Genomic DNA, 21557 nt, shown 5'->3' with positions numbered 1-21557 from the left:
GTTTTGCCTTAAATTGCTGGAAAGATTTCCTTAATTGCTTCAACACCTCTTGGGTCTTCGATATTTCATTTAGCAGCATTGTGCAACAATTACTTTTTGGTCCTATTCTAAAGAAATACTCCAATTTACTATGGATTAATGGGGTGAAAGCAGTGCTGGTTGAAATCTGGTTTGAAAGAAACCAAAGAGTGTTCAATGGGAAGGAAACTTCTTGGTTTGCTCGTTTTGAGGCGGCAAAACTCAACGCCTCTCTTTGGTGCTCCCTTTCTAAATGCTTTGAAGCCTATTCTTTGCAAAGCACTTGAGCGCATATAGAGTATCATTCATTCATTCATCAGCGCAATAGATAAAGATAGATTCATTTTTACCGTTACAAGTTTATGGCAACATGAGCTTGTATTACATTCATCCATCAATAGTGTGTATAAGCTATTCAAAACATAACACAGCATAACATTCCATCCGTATCCCTAACACAGCTAATTTACTTATTTGCAAGACATAAGCTTAAATTGGCAGACGTTTAAATTGGTTTCTTTGTATTTGCCTTTTTTTATCAAAGTACTCATCTCTTGTACTATTTTTATTGATTAATAAAGGTTGTTTCCTTTTAAAAAAAATAAGTTGCTAATCTAAGTATAGCTCAATTGATTTAATGTATATCCTTGACCTAAGAGATAAGAGGTTCAAATCCCACCAACCCCACTTAGTGTTTTAAATAGTTTCTTGATGAGTTTTAGGACAATATACAATTTTGGTCTCTAAGGTTTGGAGTTGGTATGCATTGGATCCTTGAGGCTTCACAAGGTATATTTTATTTCTCGAAGTTTGAAAAATAATTCAAATAGCCTTGAGTTAGTTTGACTATTAGTTGACTCACGAAAAATTGATGTGACAAATTATAAATGGCGGTGGAAAATTTTTATATTATTTATAAAATCACCAATGAGGAAGAAAACCTTTTCATTGAAGAGAGAGATGACGAGATTAATGCTCAAAAGATAAAAACTTCAAACAGGAGTGAAAGAAAGAATGAAACATAAAGAAATAACATAGAGGAGAATTCTTCAAATGAGGGGGGTGCAAAGTGTCACAATCATGCTTGTCCAGTGTGTGTTGCCCATGGCCGCATGATCGCCTCCACCTCTTTTTACTATGCTTTCATCCTATGTATTTTCTTTTGCTAGATAGTTAGGTTTATATGTACTTTTCTTAGTGAGACCGTTCGTCCATTTCCATATGTAAGGGTAGCGGATGTGTTTTTGTTCAAAATGCACTATATGGGGATATGACTAACCATCTGTAAGACCCCTAGCTATAGAAATAATAGGAGTATTAGTAGAATATTAGTATGGTATTAGTAAGGGTAATTAAATGAAAAGTTAGTTACTAAATATTTCTATAAATAGAAGGAGAGGGAGTATTGGGAGGGGGGAAGAACTTTATGTGAGGATTTCCTAATTGAGAATTTGGGAGAGACTAGCCCTCTCAAAAGGCTAGGGTTTATCTTGTTATTTTGTTTGTGAGTTTATAACATATTTTAATACATTTTCCTATATTTCTATAATTGAATGGTCCTTTAGTTTCTCTATATTTTTTTAGTACTGTTCTTGTTAGGAGGGTTCCTAACAAATTGGTATCAGAGCTCGTGGTCAGAGGCTAGAATCTGTGTTGTTGGAGATACAAGAAGAAATGAAGGCAATACAACAAAGGATTAAAGAGTCTCTGCAAAGAGATGGGGAAAGTGAAGAAAAAAGACTAGCAACCATCAAAACAGTGAAGGAAAATCTTGTTCAAAAGCTGTCGGGTTGAGTTCGAAAAGTTACTGGACGACGTCGGTCTTACCTGAGAAGATCTCATAAAAAGCGAGGAAGACCAAATCAACAAGCCAAGAGGGAAGGAAGGACGAAGGCATCATCAAAGAAGACAAGGGCAAAAAGGCAGTATCCAGAGTGGAGGGAGAACTTATCAGCAAACATATGGTTGGAGAAGCAACAAGGTAAGGGAAAAAAAAAGCAATCAAATGTTGAAAAGGGTGGCAGTTGGCGAGAGAAGGATGGGAAAAAGAAGAAAAGCATCGATGGAAAAACGAGATGGCGAGTGGAAGAGGAAGCGGCGAATGACGGGACGAGCGAAGAGATCCCAAGAAAGCATTGTTGCAAGTTTTGGCCAAGATGGATAGAGAAACGACGAGGTACAAACTTAACTGCTTTGACTTACTCTAATAAACGAAATGGCAAGCGAAGGATGGAGAATACGCGGGCGGAGGATGGGTTGAGATGGCAAAAAGTCCGACGAACGAAATCATTTCTGGTCATGCCAGGAGAAGAAAATGGGAAGGCGAGAAGGACGGAAATAATGTATATGGCCGAAGAGGACGAGCGGCGGTGGTGGGAGAAGAAGACGTGTAAATGGAGAGACCATTCTCGGGAAGAGGAGATGTTGTGCAACAAAGGTCAAGGAGCAAGTGCACGAACGGCGGTCGTCGGAATGCGGGTGGCAGTGAAGAAGCGAGGTGGGAAGTCTTCACGAAAGATATGCTGAAATTTGCAAGAGAAGGGGAGCTACCATGGACGGAAAAGAAGGCCTGGAAAAAAAAAAGGAAAATTGCATGAAAAGAAGGCCTGGAAAAAAAAAAGGAAAATTGCATGAAGAGGAGGGAAAAAAATTCTTTACCCACGTGAAATGTCAGCTGGTGGGCCCACTGGTTGGAAAAAGTTACAATAGAAAAAGTAGATATGTGCCTGGGGAGAGTAAAGATGCTGGGTTGCTTAATGGGCTGGAAAAGTGGGCCTAATAAATGGGTGTGATGAATTAAGTGAAGCCCAAGTGCGTTCCACATCAGCTAATGAAAAATGAAAAATGAAAAAAAAAAAAAAAAAAAATCCTTTTATCAAAGGTTGAAGACAGTACTTGTGGGTGGCCTAGTACAGTGGAGGAAGGAATAATATAGAGGCTCAATTTTGTGGTCATGTTGTAAGCACACCTTGAGGACAAGGTGTTATTCGAAGGGCGGAGTAATGTAAGGCCCCTAGCTATAGAAATAATAGGAGTATTAGTAGAATATTAGTATGGTATTAGTAAGGGGTATAGGGGTAATTAAATGAGAAGTTAGTTACTGAATATTTCTATAAATAGAAGGAGAGGGAGTATTGAGAGGGGGGAAGAACTTTATGTGAGGATTTCCTAATTGGGAATTTGGAAGAGACTAGTCCTCTCGAAAGGCTAGGGTAGGAAAATATATTAAAATATGCTATAAACTCACAAAAAAAAATTGTATGTGTGTGTTGGCTATTGATTGAAAATGCTGTAGAAGAGACTGCAAAATTCTCTTGTTTTTTTTTTCGATATGCAAATAAATTTTATCTTCTACAAGAACAAAAATATAATCGTCTAGTAAAAGAGTTCTAAACCATATGCAACTCACATAGTAGTATATTGTATGTGTGTGTTGGCTATTGATTGAATTTTCAAGTTACCCATATTTAGCTGTAACTCTGTTGTGACTTTTTCTTCCATTGTTGAAGGCAAGGAAGCATGGTAGAGCTCTTGTCCAAGTATCGATTGACAAGAATCCAGAAAAGTCAGACTATATATTGGTATGTGCCTTGGTCCACTTCTTTTAAATTGGTATAATTCTTATGTGCTTTCTGTATATTTTTAGAGAGAGAGAGAGAGAGAGAGAATAAAAATTTTTGTCAGAAGAAAACCTAAAAATCAATGTGGCTGTCTCCTTGCTTGAGATCCTTTCAATCCCAGTCATTTAAATTGGCAGTTTTAGGACACAAATGAACATGCTGAAGTCTGAACACTTGCATCTGGTAAGTTACTGGAAAACTATTTGAAGTTGGAGTTTGCATAGACCCTGTTTGACGACGATTTATTTTTTGTTTTTTATTTTTGAAATCTATGCTTGTTTCATCCCAAATTTTCAGTTATAGTTTTGATATTTCTTAAAGTAACATCTGAACTCCTAGTCAAGTTCTAATTTTTTGAAAGCTATTTTTCTATTTTCAAAACTTGACTTGGTTTTGAAAAACGTTAGCAAAATGAGAATAATAAAACATAGAACTTTATGAATGAAAGAAGTGTTTATAAGCTTGATTTTCAAAAACCAAATCCTTACGTTCAAAAAAATACTGCTTTATTTTCAAAACATAAAGGGACTCATCTAAAGTCACAGGTGTGAGCCTTCTATGCAAGTTTTATCATGCTATGATTTCTCTATAATTCCTTGAATTTCAATGTCTCCTCCAGATTTCGGTTGGTGCACTAATACATCCTCAAAACCCAGTAATTCATGTCGGCAGTCATCTCAACTTCAGTATAAAAGGTTAGTTTCTTGTGGCAATGGATTGAGAACATCGGATTTTCTTCTTAATAAACTGCAAGTCTAAGTTCTACTCCAAAATGTCAGTATCAAGACATACGCTTAATTACTTTCTCTGTCATGTCATGTCATGATTATTCTCCTTAAAAAAATGAATTTTCAAATATGCACCCCCATACTTCAGGATAATGCAGGGTTTTTATTTCAACCAATATGTAGGTTTCAAAGCTCAACTTTCTGGCCGGTGGATTACAACCAACGGAAGTGTTTTATCTGTGGATATGCTATCTGGAATAGCTGAAGCAGTTGGTCCAGGTTCAACAGAAGGTACCTGATATCATCTTTGTGTTGGAGTTGTCAATGTATTTTTAAAGAACTCATATTTTTATCACATTTTACTTTACCCATTGTTAAGTAATGCACAACCCGTTCCATGATGACAGTAATATTTGAAGGCTCAAATTTGAACTTACGGACAACAGTGACAGTGCAGACTGGGCATGCTTTATCCGTGGTTCCTCCAGTTGAAATTCTGACAAATGTTCCTTTCCCAGCAAAAGGATATAACTTCTCTGTGAATTTCAGGTTTGTAGAGTAGTGTACATCATGTGAATATAGGGCATTAGCTTTCAACCTGTTACTAAAAATTTGGGAAATATCTTTGGTCAATGGGCTGTAGTATTAAACAATAGACAGTAGTGGTAGGTCATCACTTTCGTGTTGAAGTTTTTTGAGGTTTTTATTCAATTTTTGAATTCCCTAACCAACTAATTGGACCATAATATTCTTTTGGGCGAGTTTAGGCTAAATGATATATATAGTGCCTTCCCTTATAAAGGGGACCTTTTATCCCTGAATTTAAACATGGTTCAGAAAATTAGTTTTTCCATTAGTAATTGTAAACGGAAGCTATAGGGGCTTTTATTTTTATTTTTATTTAGTAATTTTATAATATTCTCTAATCGGGGTATAGTTAATTATATTTTTCTAGTTACTTGCGTAGTAAATCTATCAATTTACTTTTATTAAAAAAAATTATCAATTTACTTAAAACTAATAACTAATTAGGTAGGGTTTACTTTTTTATTCTTTATTTTTTGAGGTCAATTAGGGTCTAAAGTTTGGGGATTGAGGAATCTTTTCAGTGAAAGATATCGTAGAAACTGTTGAAGTGTTAAGTTTTGTTCTGATTATTATTATTATTTTTTAAAAATTACAGTGGCCAATATGGAACTCTTCTAAATGATAAGAGAGTCCTGCACGACTGTAGAGTAGACCCTCCCTTTGTTGGGTATGTTGCGACATAATTCTTTTCTTCCCCATATTCTTAAATTAAGTAATTGACTATTCATACGTTTTCGTTTTTATGCTTTAAAGATATGCAAAGCAAAGCCATGGTTGGATATTGACTATGACAATTCATACTGCCTCTTTTTTCCTTACTCACCGGAGCACTTAGCACGTTCGGCAACCAAGTCGAAGGCCATGAGACCAGATATATCTGTAACTATCTATGCTTCATCTCGAGAAGCCAGCCAAATTTCTGGATCTGCTTCTGCACTTTTCGTTGGGGGCTTTTCTGTTATGGAGATGGACAAGGTAATTCAATCATTAATAAACACCTGTTATTTATCAGTATACTGAAATTGGAATGATTTATCTGAACATTTCTTCCAATCACAAATTGAATGAAATATGGGCATCAACTTAAGAAATTGATCATTTAAGTTCTTTTCCTTTTTTTTTTTTTTTTTTCCACCAAGAATTGGATGATTTTGGATAATATGACAGATTTTTGTTAAGTTTTGCATGTTTAGACCATTTGTTACTTCTTGAAGGTATTTTTAAAACTTTTTTAAAAATAATTAATAATAATAATTTGTAATTACTCAACAAGGGTTGATCCAACTCTTTACATATTTTCCTTTTTAGCAAGATTAGTTTGTATTCCAAGAAATTTTTATGTATGATCTTATCAAATTTTGACTATTTCCAAATTTCAGAGTGCAAAGCAATTAATTCTGACTCCAGACTCGAACAAGACTGCTATAACTATCTTGGGGAATACAGGTAAGCTAACAACTTTATGTTATCGTATTATACAACACACTTTGATGTATAAATTTGAGGGAATCTCTAGTATGCTTAATAATGTTATGGAGGATTATGTTTCCTATATTTTTTTAGTACTATTGGAGGTAGGGGGATTTAAATCACAGACCTCGTGGTTACTAACACACTCGTATGTCAATTGAGTTATGCTCGGTTCGGTGATTCTATTTCCTATATTATATTTTGAAATGAAATATATTAGTAGATCTGCCAAATTCTATGTACAACTCCCTATATAAACTCACGGTGTCTCTTATCTCATATGTTTCAAGTAAAGTTTTGGAGGGTTCTGTTTTCTATTAAAAGATAATTATTATGTCTCATAAATTGAATTCATGGCCCATTAGCTGTGTGCATGGTCATCACCATGGAGGTCTAAAGGTTTGAGCCTGCTAGTCGCTGTTAGTTACTGTCCGGAAAGATAAAATGATGTCTCATATGGTTCAATAAAGTTGTTAGAAGGTTTCCTTCTTACTGTAATTTTTCTTCCTGAGCGTATCCCATGTTTATATTAGACCAGTTTTGTGGTTGCTTAAGTTTGTACAGCCAAATATTTTTCACCATACGTTAGTACAATGAAGTTAATGTTTCTGGAATTTTCTTGGAAAACGATAGGCTTTGGCCGTTTCATTCGTGTATAGTATAGGGCATCATAATTAGGGAAATTCTCTTATTGATAACTATTATAAGAATATAGTGTCATATTATTGCCGAAACCTTTTCCCGCCTTCCATTTATCATGTCTATTGATTTGTTACTGCCAGCCGTACTTCAGTAATTCTATAGCAAATAACTTCCAGTACACAATGCACCTATCTCATTCCAGGTTCATTAGTATTAAATTATTATTTTCTGAAGATATCTTGTGTGTATCTTAAACCGAATGGAGCTGATGATATTTTATTTTACATATCATAGACGTTGAACTTCACTGGCATGAACGAGATTTGGTCATCGTTGGTCCTATTTCTAAAGAATCTGGAGTTGGTGGTCGTGCAGAGTATGAAGTAAGTTTTGCCCTAGCTAATATTTACTCTTAATCAATCAATTCGACAAACAGTCAAGTATATACTGAATGCATTTACTCAAAAAATGTATATACTGGATACAGAATATAAAGTAAGTTCTGCCTGTCTTTCTTTAGAAATCCAGTGGTAGATTAAGGGTCTCTCTTATATTCCATTTCCAAATGCTAGATCTTATGTCATATTTGCTTATCATGTCATCTATACTCAGGTGAAAGCGATGGGAACAAAGAGATTCAAAGATAAAATTCTTATCACATTAGCCGCCAACGGTAAGCTGTTATTCCACTATTCCTAAGATTGTACATTCATCATTTTTTTTCGGTGGGGGAGGGTAGGGGGCTGGATCATTAACATCACCAAATGGAGATGCCATGTATGTGTTGCAGGCCAGAGAACAGAAATTGATGTCATCTATGACCCCGGAGAAAAAGAAGCATCAGAAACCGCCTTCGATACAACGACCATTTGGGCTACAGTACTTGGCTCTCTGGCTTTGCTCATATTGACTGTTACTTTATCCATTTATTACCTGGACAAGCCTAATAGAGCTCAGTCCTCTCAGCCCTCTCGGCCTGCCACTACACAAACACCAGCTGTTACAGCACCCGCCACGCCTGATCGCAGCAGCCTTGTTATCACAAACGAACAGTCTCCTCGAACACCACAACCATTTGTAGACTACGTGAGACAAACAATTGACGAGACTCCATATTACAAACGTGAGGGAAGGCGGAGATTCAATGTGCAAAATACCTTCTAGGTTCCCGACTGTTGCTAAACTTATTCCTTCCAAGTCAACAGACATTCTCAATATTATGGCTTCAAGAAAACTTGAACCCCCCGGCTGTTTGGATCCCCCTTTTGTATTGGGCTCCATTTCCACACTTTTCTTTGAAGAGGTTCAAGTTTGAACATGAAGTCCCAGATTTTGTATGATTAAAATTATGGGATTTGCAATGTTTTCCAACTCTGTTCATTTTCAAAGGAGTAATAGGTTAGAAATTAGAATCATGGTAGAGGATGGATTATGTTGTACTTAGCATCATGCTTTCTTAAGTGATGTTAGACTTGTGTACTCTTCTCATTAGGGTCTTCATCTGGGATCAATAGCCCTGAACCATTGGGAACATTGGGTTTCAAATTTGTAAAGCTAGTATGATTATTGATCAAAGAGTCCCTTGATCGTTGTATTTTGTGCCCATTTGAATTTTGAAGTGGGAAATTTGAAGTCAAATTTGTCTTTCATCTTTTTTTTTTTTTTTTTAATACATGGGATGGAGGATCAAATCTCAAACCTTAAGGTAAATAGTTAAGTTCACGTCAATCGAATTATGTTCATATTGACCCTAATTTATCTTGTATCAATTTATATTCTAAACTTTTAATTTAATCAAATCACAATTCAAAATTAAATAATTATTGCAATCATACGGATATTGAAAAGTGATTTTTAATTTCTTATTAGTTCTTGTTTGAAATATTGTGATCAAGTTCAATGAATTTTTCGTAACTCGGCTGTTCCACCTAACTAATCTCTAAAAGCCTATTGTCTTATGATCAGTTTCAAAGACATCAAGGGGTTACGCACTAATGTTAGAAATGTGAAAGCTCAATTGGCATATGAGTGCTAATGACCACGAGGTATGTAGTTTGAATTTCCTGTCCCAATTATATTTTAAAAATGTGAAAAACAACCCATGATATATGCAAATTAATATAGTGATTATATATATTTTAGTAATTTTTTTCCATCTGTAATGTTGAAAAGTTTTTCAATTTAGTCCTTCACGTGTTAACAATTGTCAACTATACCCTCACCCTTGTCATAAATGTACAAACCAATTGAGCTGGGAAAATTTTTTTCAGTTGGTAAAAAATTCAAAAAGAAGAAAGAGTCAATTTTAAAAAATTAGCAATTTTTATTTAAATTTATATTTCTTTATTAGGAAATGTAATTCTTCTCTAGAATTCTAATTACTCACTAACTATTACGTCATGTATGCTTATCTATTTTTTTTTCATCGGTGAGTGTATAATTAGAAAATGCTAAAAGATTAAATTAGAACTTTTAAATATTAGGAACCAAACTGAAAATAGTCAAAATACTAAGGGTCAAAACGCATTGTTACCCTTATTGAATGTTTTAAAAAAAAAATGGTGGTATGATGAAAATAGCAACGAGTAAAATGAGTTAATTTATGAATAGATTTTTCTCAAGAATAAATGTTAATTGAAAAAAGTACTTTGATGTCTCACATGACATAAATTTGTTTCGAAGTTTATTTTTAACTAAATTATCTCAATTTTGAAAGTGAAAATAAAATTTTTACTTCACAAATATTTTGATGTCTCTCGCATTATAACATGTGGATTTATGACAATGTAAGTAACGTATTGTTCACGATCAAACAAAATAAATATACCATTTCATTCATGTGTTTGGGTTGCTCTTTCATTCACACGCTGCTAGGACCTTAAAGATTCATAAGATCCATTTCTAAAAAGACTACGAAATTTTTTTATTTGATTTAACCAAATAAAAAAACTAATGTAATTAGTAGAGTTTAAATAATTTTAGTGATGATTTAACCTAAAATTAACATTTACCACTTGAATAGAGTTTTTCTTCTCTTATATTTGGTCATGTGCATCAAATAGCTCCTAATCTTTAGATAAACTCTTGATTCAAATATTTGTCTTTTAAAAATCTCAAATTAAACTTTAATGCATTAAAATTCTCAAATAAGTCCGAAAACTTATTAAAATTTGTTAACAAATAGTTTGTCATTTCATCATCATAATTATATGCATGTCACTTAGAAGAAACAAATTTCGTTGAAGCATGTCGAATTCAAATATGATAACAAATTAATAATTTAGGTTTAGTTGGGTAATTATTTGGATCTTTTATTTTTTAAAATTAAACTTATATTCTCTCTATTTTTTACAAATGTTTTACATCTTTCTAAAAACATGAATTGTTAGCCAAATTCTAAAAATAAGAACAAATTTTTTAAGAATTACTTTTTCAGTTATCATAATTTAGCTTAATTTTTTTAATACATTGACAAAAAGTTTATTTCAGAACAAGAAATTTAGAAGTGAAAAATGTATTTATATGTCTAATTTTAAAAAACTACCAGACAAGCCTTAACAATCAATCAAATGTTTGTTAACAAATTTTAACAATGTTCGTATAGAACGATCTATTTGAAAATATTTAATAAATAAATTAAAAAATCAAAAGATCAATAACCAAATTAGGAATAACCTACATGATTACTTTATAAGTTAATTGATCTACAAAATATAAACTTGAATTTTGTGTCTAATACAACCTTAAAATTTTAGTTTCGTGTCTAGTGATTTTATGAATGTTAAAAACCACCAAATCAATAACCTATCAGACTCAAAATTAAAAATAATAAAACTAAAAATTCAAAACTATATTAGTAACTTTTAAAAGTTGAAAATCCAAATGAACACGGATTGAGCTTTATAAATTTAAAGAAAAATTGCAAAAACTACCTTTAAAGTATGATGGTAGTTGCAATTACATCATTAAACTTTCAATTATAAAAATTGAACCCTCAATATATATATATAACTTTTTTATTATTATTTACGTATTTGGAGGAAACAAGACAAAACACAATACAAAAAAGTCTCACAAGGTAAACCCAAAGCAAGCCGGAGAGTGAAGAAGACATGACTCCTAGTTTTTTTCAAAGCTTTTTTTTTTTTTTTTTTTTTTTTTTTTTTTAAGAGTACACGCTATAGCATTGTGAAAACGACCCCCGCCTCACGAACTATTTTCTTCGCCTCCTCAATGAAAAGAAACTTTTGAGAGATCCTCAGCTTCTCCATTCAACAATTTCACAACTTCTAAATAGTTACATTCAATAATCAAGATCTAGATGTTAGAATTAGACAAATGCTCTAGGTCTAGACAAATCCTCATTGCTTCAAGAACCTCTATATCACAACAATGAGAAATATACTCTCATATTTATATTATCGTAAAAATTGTAACAATTACATAAATTTGTGCGTTCAATTTTTATCATTCAATAGTCTAATTTATATAAACATTGGAAATTTGAGCTTCAATACTTCTATAAGTTTGAGGAGTCGATTTTTACAATTAAAAAATTGACGTGCGGCTACCATCATGGTACAAATGCACTTTTTTGCAATTCACCCTAAATTTAGATTAAATAATCAATTTAATTTAGTGGTATTATCCGTATCATCACAACGGTTAGAAAAGATCCGGTTGTAGGGTAAAGAAATAGGGCGGGGCGTAGCAGATCGAAAGGCAAGATATTTATTTATTGTACTGGTCCAATGAATTAAGAAGAAAGAGGTCTGGAAGTTGTGGCGAATTGCGAATTGGCGAATTCTAGGGTTTAAGGTGGGGGGCGCCATTTTTTCCGTACTCAGCGGTGCGAACCAACAGCAGCTCACACATGTCCTCTAGGGCTTAGCCATCTCTCTCGTTCCTTTGTCTTTACCCTCTCTCTCTTCTTCTTCTCCTTCTTCTTCTTCTCTTTGTTCCGTTAATGTCGGAAAACTCCATGGATTCCAAGCCAAATGATGCTGCCACTAATGGTGAACATGACGATGCCAAACCCTTGAACCATAAAGACGATGGGAGTAGACATGACCCTCCATCTCATGGCGACGGTGCGAGTGCTGGGTAGGTTTTCTTTTTTGCTTTTGTGTTATTAGTCCAAGGGCATCTCTGGATACTGGGTCAGTATTGTTTTGTGGGTTTGTGATGAATCCAGGAAGTGAGGTTGTGAAAGTGTTTGTTTAGTTTTATGTTTTTTGATCTGTTTTCTTTTCTTTTTCCTTTTTTGTATGGACGGTGTTTGTAGGAAAATTTTTGTTGGAGGTTTACCGCGGGAAACGACTTCCGGTTAGTTTATTTATTTATTTATTTATTTTTTCACTTTGCTTTGTTTTGGCGTCAAGCTTCTTGCTACGTAGTCTAGTTGTTGTAGTTGATTTCAATTGATTATATGCAGCACAATTTGTTAAACATTTTGGTGACTATGGGGAAATTACGGACTCTGTTATAATGAAGGACCGGAAGACTGGACATCCCCGCGGATTCGGGTTTGTGACTTATGCTGATCCCTCTGTGGTAGATAAAGTCATTGAGGACACACATATTATTAATGGGAAACAAGTAGGCCTATGTTTAGTGTTGAATTTGAGTTAGACATTAGGGGGTTCGATGATATCGTGCTCAAACTTTGACTTTATTTTTAGGTGGAAATCAAGCGAACAATACCTAAAGGATCTTCCAGCTCTCGAGATTTCAAGACCAAAAAGATTTTTGTTGGTGGAATTCCCACATCTGTAGATGAAGGTAGCTTATTGATTACACCAATGCTTGTTTAGATGGTACTATGTGGTTTATCGTACTCACTTTTGAGTGTCAAGCAGATGAGTTCAGGGATTTTTTTATGCAATATGGCGAGGTTAAGGAACACCAGATCATGCGGGACCACTCCACCAGTCGGTCTCGTGGGTTTGGTTTTATTACATTTGAGACAGAGCAAGCAGTTGATGATCTTTTGGCAAATGGGAACAGGCTTGAGATGGCAGGCAGTCAGGTCAGCAGATTTCTTTCCTGGCTGCTATAATTTTTGTGTCTATTTACCAATGCGCTAGGTCTCATTGTTTCAATTCTCTTTGAATATTAGATGGAACATTCCCTTGCTGTTGCACAACTTTAGTATTTCTTTTTTGGCCCAATTTCTTGAATTGGGACTATGAACCTTCGACAGCAACATGACCATGATGCTAAAAAACAGATTGATTATAGAAGTCCAAAATTGCCATTGACTATCTCCAATCTCTGTGTAGCTAGCATGTCTTATAGTTGCCACTTCAAACCATCCTCTACTGAAGTCATAATTTTTGAAAAATTAACTTATATTTGCATGAATACATTTTACTGAATCGAGACTGCATTATCTTTATCTGTACCAAAATCTTCGTTGCCACTATGTTCTGAATTATGTTTGTAGTTACCTAGGCACAACCATGTTCAATTGAGAAGTCTATACTGAGCATTGGGGAACTTTTCTAATGATGCCATGTAGCTTCTCTTTTGAACTTGTGCCTTTGGATATATTTCTTGTGAGATTTGCTCAGGGATGATCTGGAGTGAAGTTTGAAAGAGTTCTAAATCTTGATATCTGTTTTTGCAAAATTTAGTTGGAGAACTTTATTGAAAGAAGTAAATTAGTAGAAAATGGAAATGATATTTTGTTTTTTGGAATTAGTGCTTGATATTGTTTGATTTTTTTCCTGATCATGGAGTCAAATATTAGAATATTTTAAACTAATAGAATAGAAAATGATTGGAATCAAATCTTGAACATTTTCAAATTCAAATCTCATCAAAACAATTCTTCTCTTACAAAAGGCCATCTTTTATTGTAAGCTATACACGTTTTTTTTTTTTTTTTGGAAAAGGAAACATAAGAATAGAGATTATTTACTGAACATGTTTCTTCTGTTGAAGTCATTTTAACAAATTAAGGTCTGTGCTTCATTGTTCTGAAGGTGGAGATCAAGAAGGCGGAGCCAAAAAAAGCAAATCCACCTCCAGCCCCTTCAAAGAGATACCATGATTCAAGGCCAAGTTACAGTGGTGCCTATGGGGATGCATATGGGGAGTTTGGAGGTGGTGGGTATGGTGGTGGTTTTAGGGCAGGTGGACCATATGGTGCTAGAGGTGGTGGATATGGTGGATATGGCGGAAACGATTTTAGTGGTTATGGCATGTATGGTACTGGTGGCATGGGAGCTTACCGGGAAGACCCCTCTATGGGGTACTCTGCTCGTTATGGAGCAAGCTTTAGTAGAGGTTATGATTTTAGAGGTGGTTATGGTGGACCTGACGAGAGTTATGGTGCATATAACAGCGGCGGTCCTCCTAATACTGGTGGGTATGCAGGTAGCTATGATATGGGCATGGGCACTGGATACCCTGCTGGTGGTAGAGGCTCCTTCTATGGAAGTAGAGGAGGAGGAGGATACGATGGTGCAGGGAGTGCTCCAAGTGGTCGATATCATCCTTATGGACGGTAGTAGCTAGCGGCGGGGAGCTTGTTAATTGATGTGCTACAACGACGGCAATGCTGATAAGTCCCCGATCCTCAAAATAATGATAAATATGTGTGCCTCTTACCGTCACAAGATTCCTGCCATGTTCATCAGGATCACAATTTTCAGAGATTTAGAATTTGACTGTACAATTGATTGTGACTAACTTGCTGGAGATTATGCTAAGATTATGTATCACCTATATATGCCATTAATTTCTCCATTTTGCTGCCAACTGTTATGTTGTTTTAGTGACATGGTTATTTTGAAGAATGTTTAATGAATTGGAATTTTTCGATTTCCTTCTATTGCATGGTTCTAAATATTCTTTTTCACTCCACCAATAGCATAAGAAAAGGAGAAATCGTGATATTATGAAATAAAGATAAAGGTCTCGACAGAGAGCACTAGGAGGCTATGGAACTCAGCAGTTTCCAATTGTATTATGTTTGCGCTGCAGCCCCTAGTAGAAACATGGCATGATAGATGCAATCCCTCTCTAAAGTCGTTCGTTGCCAGTCATTCTGCTCTCCAAAAACTCCATATGCTCGTCAATTTTTCCCTGTAAGTCTCTCTTTCTTGTCCACTGAATTTTGTACTCGGTGATTGTTACCCCTTTTCACTTCTAAGAGTGATTGCTAGAAAGCCAAGCTGTTAAAATATAATGCTTTTTGTTTGATGTAATTACTGTAAATTGGCTCAAAGAGCATAACCGAAATGCTATCTCTTGATTGAATTGTGAGTTCATAGTAATTTTGTTTTATGTTATGCCTCCAGAATTTGGGCCTTGGGACGGGTGCAGACTTTTATGTGAAAAAAGAAACTCTTTAAGGTACTTTTTGAAGGGGGATATAGATCCTTCAGCCTTTCAGCGAAATAGCAAAATAGGGGGATGTAGATCCCAATGTAGGATCCAGATCCTTTGCCTTCATGCAAAATAGGATGGACCCAAAGTAGGCAAGAGAATTTGAGGGCCCATTTCAGTCGAATGTTCACTGTTCACCATCTTAAACCTGAATGGAGGGTTCAGGAAGCTTATTGAGAAAACTATGTGGGGAGCTTTAATTGTATAGCTTGTTTAAGTCATGGGAGCCAAATTATGTGGGGGCAAACGAATGTGATTTGGGCTTAGGAAATTATGCTTACCTTATGTCTAACCCATGCTCCAAACATCACCCCAAGACGTGACTATTCTTTGCTAGTATGAATGTAGTTTGGGCTGTTGGATTGTAACAAATTCTTTGAGCCTTTGGTCCAAGTTATATGCATGTAGAAGCTGTATAACATATTATGGTCATAACTGAGAGGATATTCCAAGGTTTTGTGGACTCTGACATCTCCCTCATGAAAGTGCAAGGGTCCTAGCTAGGGATATTGGCATGGTATTAGTAAGGGGCACAAGGGTAATTAGATAGGGAGTTAGTGTGTGTATTTGGTTATAGATGGAGGGTAGAGGATTAAGGAAGGTAGGCAATTGTTGAGTGTTCTAAGGGTTGGGTTGGCATATTCAAGAGGGAAGGTTCGAAGTGCCTTGGGGGATTATCTTTTAGTTCTTCATCCTTTATATTTCAATATATTTTAGATCTTAGTTTTAGTTGGGAGGTAGCCTAACAAAAAAGTTACCTAACTTCAAGTATGATAACACTGCTAATGCTTAATGAGAGCATGGTTTTGTGTTTAACTTTTCTCATTGAGTTGTTATTTAACCACAGTGGCTGTCCACACAGTTTCTAGTGAGTGACCTTTGTCACTTCTTTTTTATATAGCCAAGTATTGAAGTTGAGAGATGCTTTTTTTAAGACTCATAATGATCATGGGAGAATGGAGATCAACCACAACATGACAACCTCCAATAATTTCTCGGTTGGTGGTTCGACTTTTTCAATGATAACAAAGTAATATTGAAGGATATGGAAATTTTAGGCCGTGTAATTGTTCGAGCTGTCTTATCCACTTTCAGATTATGATGAACATGGAGCTTGGACATTGCATTTTCAATTCTGAAAAGTAATGAATAGGCAAAAGAAAAGCTAGGCTGATGACCTCTACCTGGAATTAGATTTCAATCATTGAACTTTTTCAAATGTCTGTTGATATGAGAAGTCAGTTTCAGGTATAGTACACATGATCCTGACATCTTTGGAAGTAGAGTGCTTGTGGTAATACCCCCTCCTCAAATTCCTTGAACCAAGACCATACCATTTAAACATGACTTATTCCATCATATTTTTTGCCATATTTTTTGTTTCTTTTATTATCACTGTGGAATATGTATGGTAGGGCTTGTTGCAGGCTGTTTGAGATTTCAGCCAAACATTATCTTCTTGGCATATAATAATGTAATTTTGTTGTGTTGGTTCCTGATTCTTTTCCGTTTTCCCTGTTTTTTGATTTCTCAATTTTTGTTTGTGTTTCTTTGTTGTTGTTTGTGCAGAATCCACCTGTACATAACCACATCAGAAAGAGGTCAGTTCTGGAACTATCCATTCTGAATCTCTACTCTATTCTAGTAAAAGGCCTTTTTAGTTAACCATTTTTTTTTAGAATGAAGCAATGAGTGTATATATATATATATATATATATAGAATAAGTCAAGTAAAAGTAGAAAGATTTAGACATCCTGAAGTCTTTGGATCATTAGACACGAAAATAGGTATACGTATTGAATACGAACATTTTTTTATAGATACACAGCCTGTAGGCAATTATTTTCTTGTTCTCTCGTCTTGATGAGAAAGACAAGACCAAAACATTCTCTAGTTTAGAAAATCCTAAATGTTGTATTAGGTTGCACACAACACTTCGAGAGATAGAAGTTTGATGTTGAGAGTCCCTTAATGCTTTTGTAATTATTATTTTCTATAATATTAATAATAATTATTATTCTTATTAATAACTGAGGAGTATTTTCCTTTTTCATAATCTCGTATAAGGAATGAAAAGTAATTTTCAGAAGTTTACTATGCTCTTAAATTTAGCTAAGATTTCAAAGAAATAAAAAATTAAAAAAAATTTTAAAAAAAAAAGTACTTTTGAAGTTTTATTTAATGGGAAAAAAGGTGTTAGCTTAGTTCAAAACCTTAAAACAATGGAGAGGTTTTGAGTTTAAACAGTATTTTTTTTATAGGGGTTGGAGAGTTCAGTAAGGTTCGCTTCGACTGGTATAGTACATTTTCATCCTACGATTTCTTGGCAACCAAATATTGTTATGTCAAATTTAGTTGTGAACTTGGTTGAAATAGGTAGAGTGGATCTACACAAATTCAAATAATTTTGATAATTATATCAATAACATTTTCATAAAGTGAAATAGTCTTACAACTAGGATTTCTTTTTAAGCAAGAAAATGTTATTATAAAATATGGTAAAAATCAATTTATATAGCTTAAAGTTTAAATTGATTCAGTCAATATAATTTACTATTTGAAAATGAATTGTAGTAATATATTTGATGTTAAAATGAATGCAACTTAAATTATAGGTTGTTTAAGATCCCATCATTCAAATCTATTCAATTATTAGCATTCAACATGATTTCAACACGACAAAACTTGTCATTTCAAATCTATTAAACTTTCATACAAAAATAAACGACAAAAATCAAAACAATCTAGATTGATATTAATTTTACTCAAATTTGGTTAGATGCTTCTTTTTTTCCTTTTAATAATTATTATTTACATATATATATTTCTCCCTTCCCTTAGAGAATGAAGTAACATACAATGTACATTGAAAATGATTGTTTGAACATGTTTCTATCATTAGGGTGTTTGGTCCCACATTTTAGGGCACTGTCTCAATATCTTCTTCTCCCATCTCTGCATCATCATATCGCAAATTCTTCATCAATCCATTGCCATTTTAGTTGCCACCCTTCCCATTCGATGTTCAGAGCTTCTTATCATATCGTCTCTCTTCTTTCTAACGTTTTGATTTAGTCGCTTTTATTTTAATCTTTTTTTTTTTTAATGTTGAAATAACCATTGTTTCGTTTCATTTTGTAAATTTTCAATTTTGTCTATGTATTTTCAATATATTTTAAAATAAATTCCTATAACTAGCTTGATTTACTATAAGTCTTTATTAGCATTCTCTTTAGAAATTGTTAAATATATTAACAATGTCTTTTTTTTACATAAAAAATATTGTTATTATTTTACCAAATTTGATAATTTCTTTTCAAATGATTCAATTTGAGATTTATTGAAAATGTATGGATTTGAATTTGACAATTGAAAGTCGAATACTGAAATAGAATGAAACTCAAAGTACATGGATCGGAATGCTATTCGAATCTTTTTTTGTTGTTCAACAATTACAAATATGGTTAAAATCATCAATCCTTGAGATGAAAATTAATGTCTTATACGTACCTTAGAATTGACATATTGTGATTGTTGATGAAAGTTGATATTGGTTGATAATAAACTCACGTGTTATACTTCTTATTTATTATTATTATTATTATTATTATTATTATTATTATTATTTTTAGAAAGAATTATAAACTTTTTCCTATTAGGTAATTTATTATTTCTCTAAATTTACATCAACTTGCTAGGTATCACATTTGGTAATTTTATTATAAGTTGATTTTAAAATGTGAATTCGAACATAATTGAGTAGATAGCTACCCGATTTATATTTCAGATTAAACTCAAATTTTAAATCAGATTAAAATGAAAAGAGGTTAAATTATAAATAATTAAATAAATAACATATATTTGTTGAAAACATGAATTTTCTTTAGGGGTCAAAGTTGGTCCAGTTATTGGGACCCACGTTATGATAGTTGCACTTTTACAGGAAAGCATGTACTCGTAACTCGTATCGTCTCAATCCGAACCCTTTATTTTTTCCATTTTATTTTTATTATCAATTAGGAATTGTTGTTTAATAATTATATTTCAATGAAAAGGAATAAATTTTATAAAATTAGTTGAAATGTAAGAGGGTTGCTTCATGCTTGGACTAACTTTTAGATGTCTTTTTATAGCAGAATTATATATATATATATATATATGAGTTCAAGTTTGTGTTAAATTTTAAAAGATATTTAATAAGTTCTTACATTTTTCATTTTGTATCTATTATGTCTTAAAAAAAAATTTATTTCATACATAATAGGTATTATTAAAAAAATTTAAAATAATCACCAATTTATTAAAAATTAAATTAAATCTTATATCTAACCAACTCAAAACTTTCATATTTTTTGTAAGAGAAACAAAAATTCATATTTTATAGTGGGATCATTTTAACCCACTAATGTTAATAATAATGGTTGAGAATCACTTTTAGTCCCTAAATTTTTATAGAAGTAACGATTTGGTTTTTGAACTTTGATTTGTAATAATTTAGTTCTTATATTTTAAATTTTTCAACAATTTAGTCCCTGAATTTTACTATGTAGCAATTTAGTCCCTGTATTTTAAAATTTGTTACAACTTAGTCCATATTGTAGAAACTAATGATAAGGTTTAATGAGATTTCGTGCATAAATAAACTGTTAAACTAATTAGAGACTCAATATTTCTACAAAATATGAGGTTTACATCATAAAATATTAAAAATTGACTTATAATTTTGATGGAATTTTTTACGTGAGGGACTAAATTGTTACAATTTTGAAAGTTCAAGGATCAAGATTGTCACATATAAAAGTTCAGAGACCAAATCGTTACGAAATTAAAAGTATAAAGATTAAATCGTTACAAAGTTTCAGTGACCAAATTTTTACTTTAGAACCAAAAGTGATTTTTCACCTAATAATAATAAATTATTTATGACTAAATTTACTGTGAAACTTCGAAAGCTAAACTATCCATAAATCTCCGATATTTTGTTTTTTGAAATTCTCTGCATATAAAAAAATGGAAATGAAAGCATTATCTTATAAAAAAGAAACAAATATGTGTATATATATATATATACACATACTCCAAATAAATATCATTTAAGCATATCTAAACAAAACAAAAACAATTTCAAAACTTGAACCGACATAAAAATCTAAAATTAAAATTTAAAAAAAAAAAAAGACTAATAAACTTTATATTTGTCCATCTAATTTTAGAAGGAGCCCTCAAAATCAACAAATCTTAAGAAATTTATTGAGACATGTTAATGTCATATCAATTAAATAATTTGGAAATTATATTTTCCATTACATAAATAAACAAATATATAAATAAATAAAATAATAATAATTATTTAAAAGGAGAATAATAAATAAAATGGGAAAAAAGAAAAAAGGAGAAAATTCAGGCATCATAAAGACTCCCCAACCACCCTATGACCCTTCATCCTTTTTTCACTGCCACTTCGAGGGACCCTCCAGCGTGGCAACCTGAGGGGCGCCTTTATCAAATAATAACAATAATAATAATAATTGCTAAAGGGGCACCTCCTCTCAAAAGACGATTTTGCCCCTTCCATGTGGGACCCCTCCCTATAACAGTTGTAATGCAAAAATATTACATGGGAACTAAATACCGTTAAATTACAAATTTTGTCCCAAATTTCCAAAATGTTGGGTCTAATGTCAACTTTACCCTTCTTAGAACTTTTTTTTTTTACTCTTTTAACTCCAAAAAGTGCTCTCTTTTAGGAAGGTTTAAAATGTCGATATCTGAAAATATCAAAAATCAATTGATAATCTTAAAAATACTTATAAAAATATCTTAATTAATAAATAAATATTTTATATATATTAAACAAGTTAACATGTTGTTGCTTATTTTTTTTTATGTTCCATACAAATATGAAAGTTTCAATGGAGATATCGTTATGCTGATGAAAATTTAATATTATTGATGGCTGGATCTGACCAATAAAACTCAGCTGACCTTCACGTGTCATTGATGATAAATTTATATTTTGGAGGTAAAACAACAACAACAATAATAAAAGAACACGTAACACGTTGATGTAGTGCTTGCATTAGACGACAATCCAAA

General features: G+C 33.0%; 2 protein-coding genes across 2 annotated transcripts in view; both read left to right on the top strand.

Moving 5' to 3' along the window:
* EMB3012 (embryo defective 3012) overlaps positions 1 to 8721 on the top strand; it is a 45349-nt gene extending 36628 nt beyond the window's left edge. The window contains exons 27-36 of the mRNA XM_090306736.1: positions 3528 to 3599; positions 4258 to 4333; positions 4550 to 4657; positions 4774 to 4915; positions 5550 to 5625; positions 5708 to 5929; positions 6334 to 6400; positions 7361 to 7449; positions 7679 to 7739; positions 7857 to 8721. Coding sequence (XP_090162862.1) covers positions 3528 to 3599; positions 4258 to 4333; positions 4550 to 4657; positions 4774 to 4915; positions 5550 to 5625; positions 5708 to 5929; positions 6334 to 6400; positions 7361 to 7449; positions 7679 to 7739; positions 7857 to 8230 — 1287 coding nt within the window. The 3' untranslated portion in view covers positions 8231 to 8721. The remainder of the gene's footprint in view (positions 1 to 3527; positions 3600 to 4257; positions 4334 to 4549; positions 4658 to 4773; positions 4916 to 5549; positions 5626 to 5707; positions 5930 to 6333; positions 6401 to 7360; positions 7450 to 7678; positions 7740 to 7856) is intronic.
* A 3056-nt stretch (positions 8722 to 11777) lies between these two features.
* On the top strand, positions 11778 to 14903 carry LOC150032726 (RNA-binding (RRM/RBD/RNP motifs) family protein). Its single transcript, XM_090306735.1, has 6 exons — positions 11778 to 12169; positions 12351 to 12391; positions 12501 to 12664; positions 12748 to 12847; positions 12925 to 13094; positions 14053 to 14903. The coding sequence occupies exons 1-6, from the start codon at positions 12033 to 12035 to the stop codon at positions 14578 to 14580; spliced, it is 1140 nt and encodes a 379-aa protein (XP_090162861.1). The 5' UTR covers positions 11778 to 12032; the 3' UTR covers positions 14581 to 14903.
* The last annotated feature ends 6654 nt before the right edge of the window (positions 14904 to 21557 follow it).

Source organism: Benincasa hispida, chromosome 11 (genome assembly GCF_027475165.1).
Source record: "Benincasa hispida cultivar pf3 chromosome 11, pf3_genome.v1.1, whole genome shotgun sequence".
Taxonomy (NCBI): domain Eukaryota; kingdom Viridiplantae; phylum Streptophyta; class Magnoliopsida; order Cucurbitales; family Cucurbitaceae; genus Benincasa; species Benincasa hispida.
Note: the sequence above shows the minus strand (reverse complement) of the source record. Positions and strands in the feature narration are given on the sequence as shown.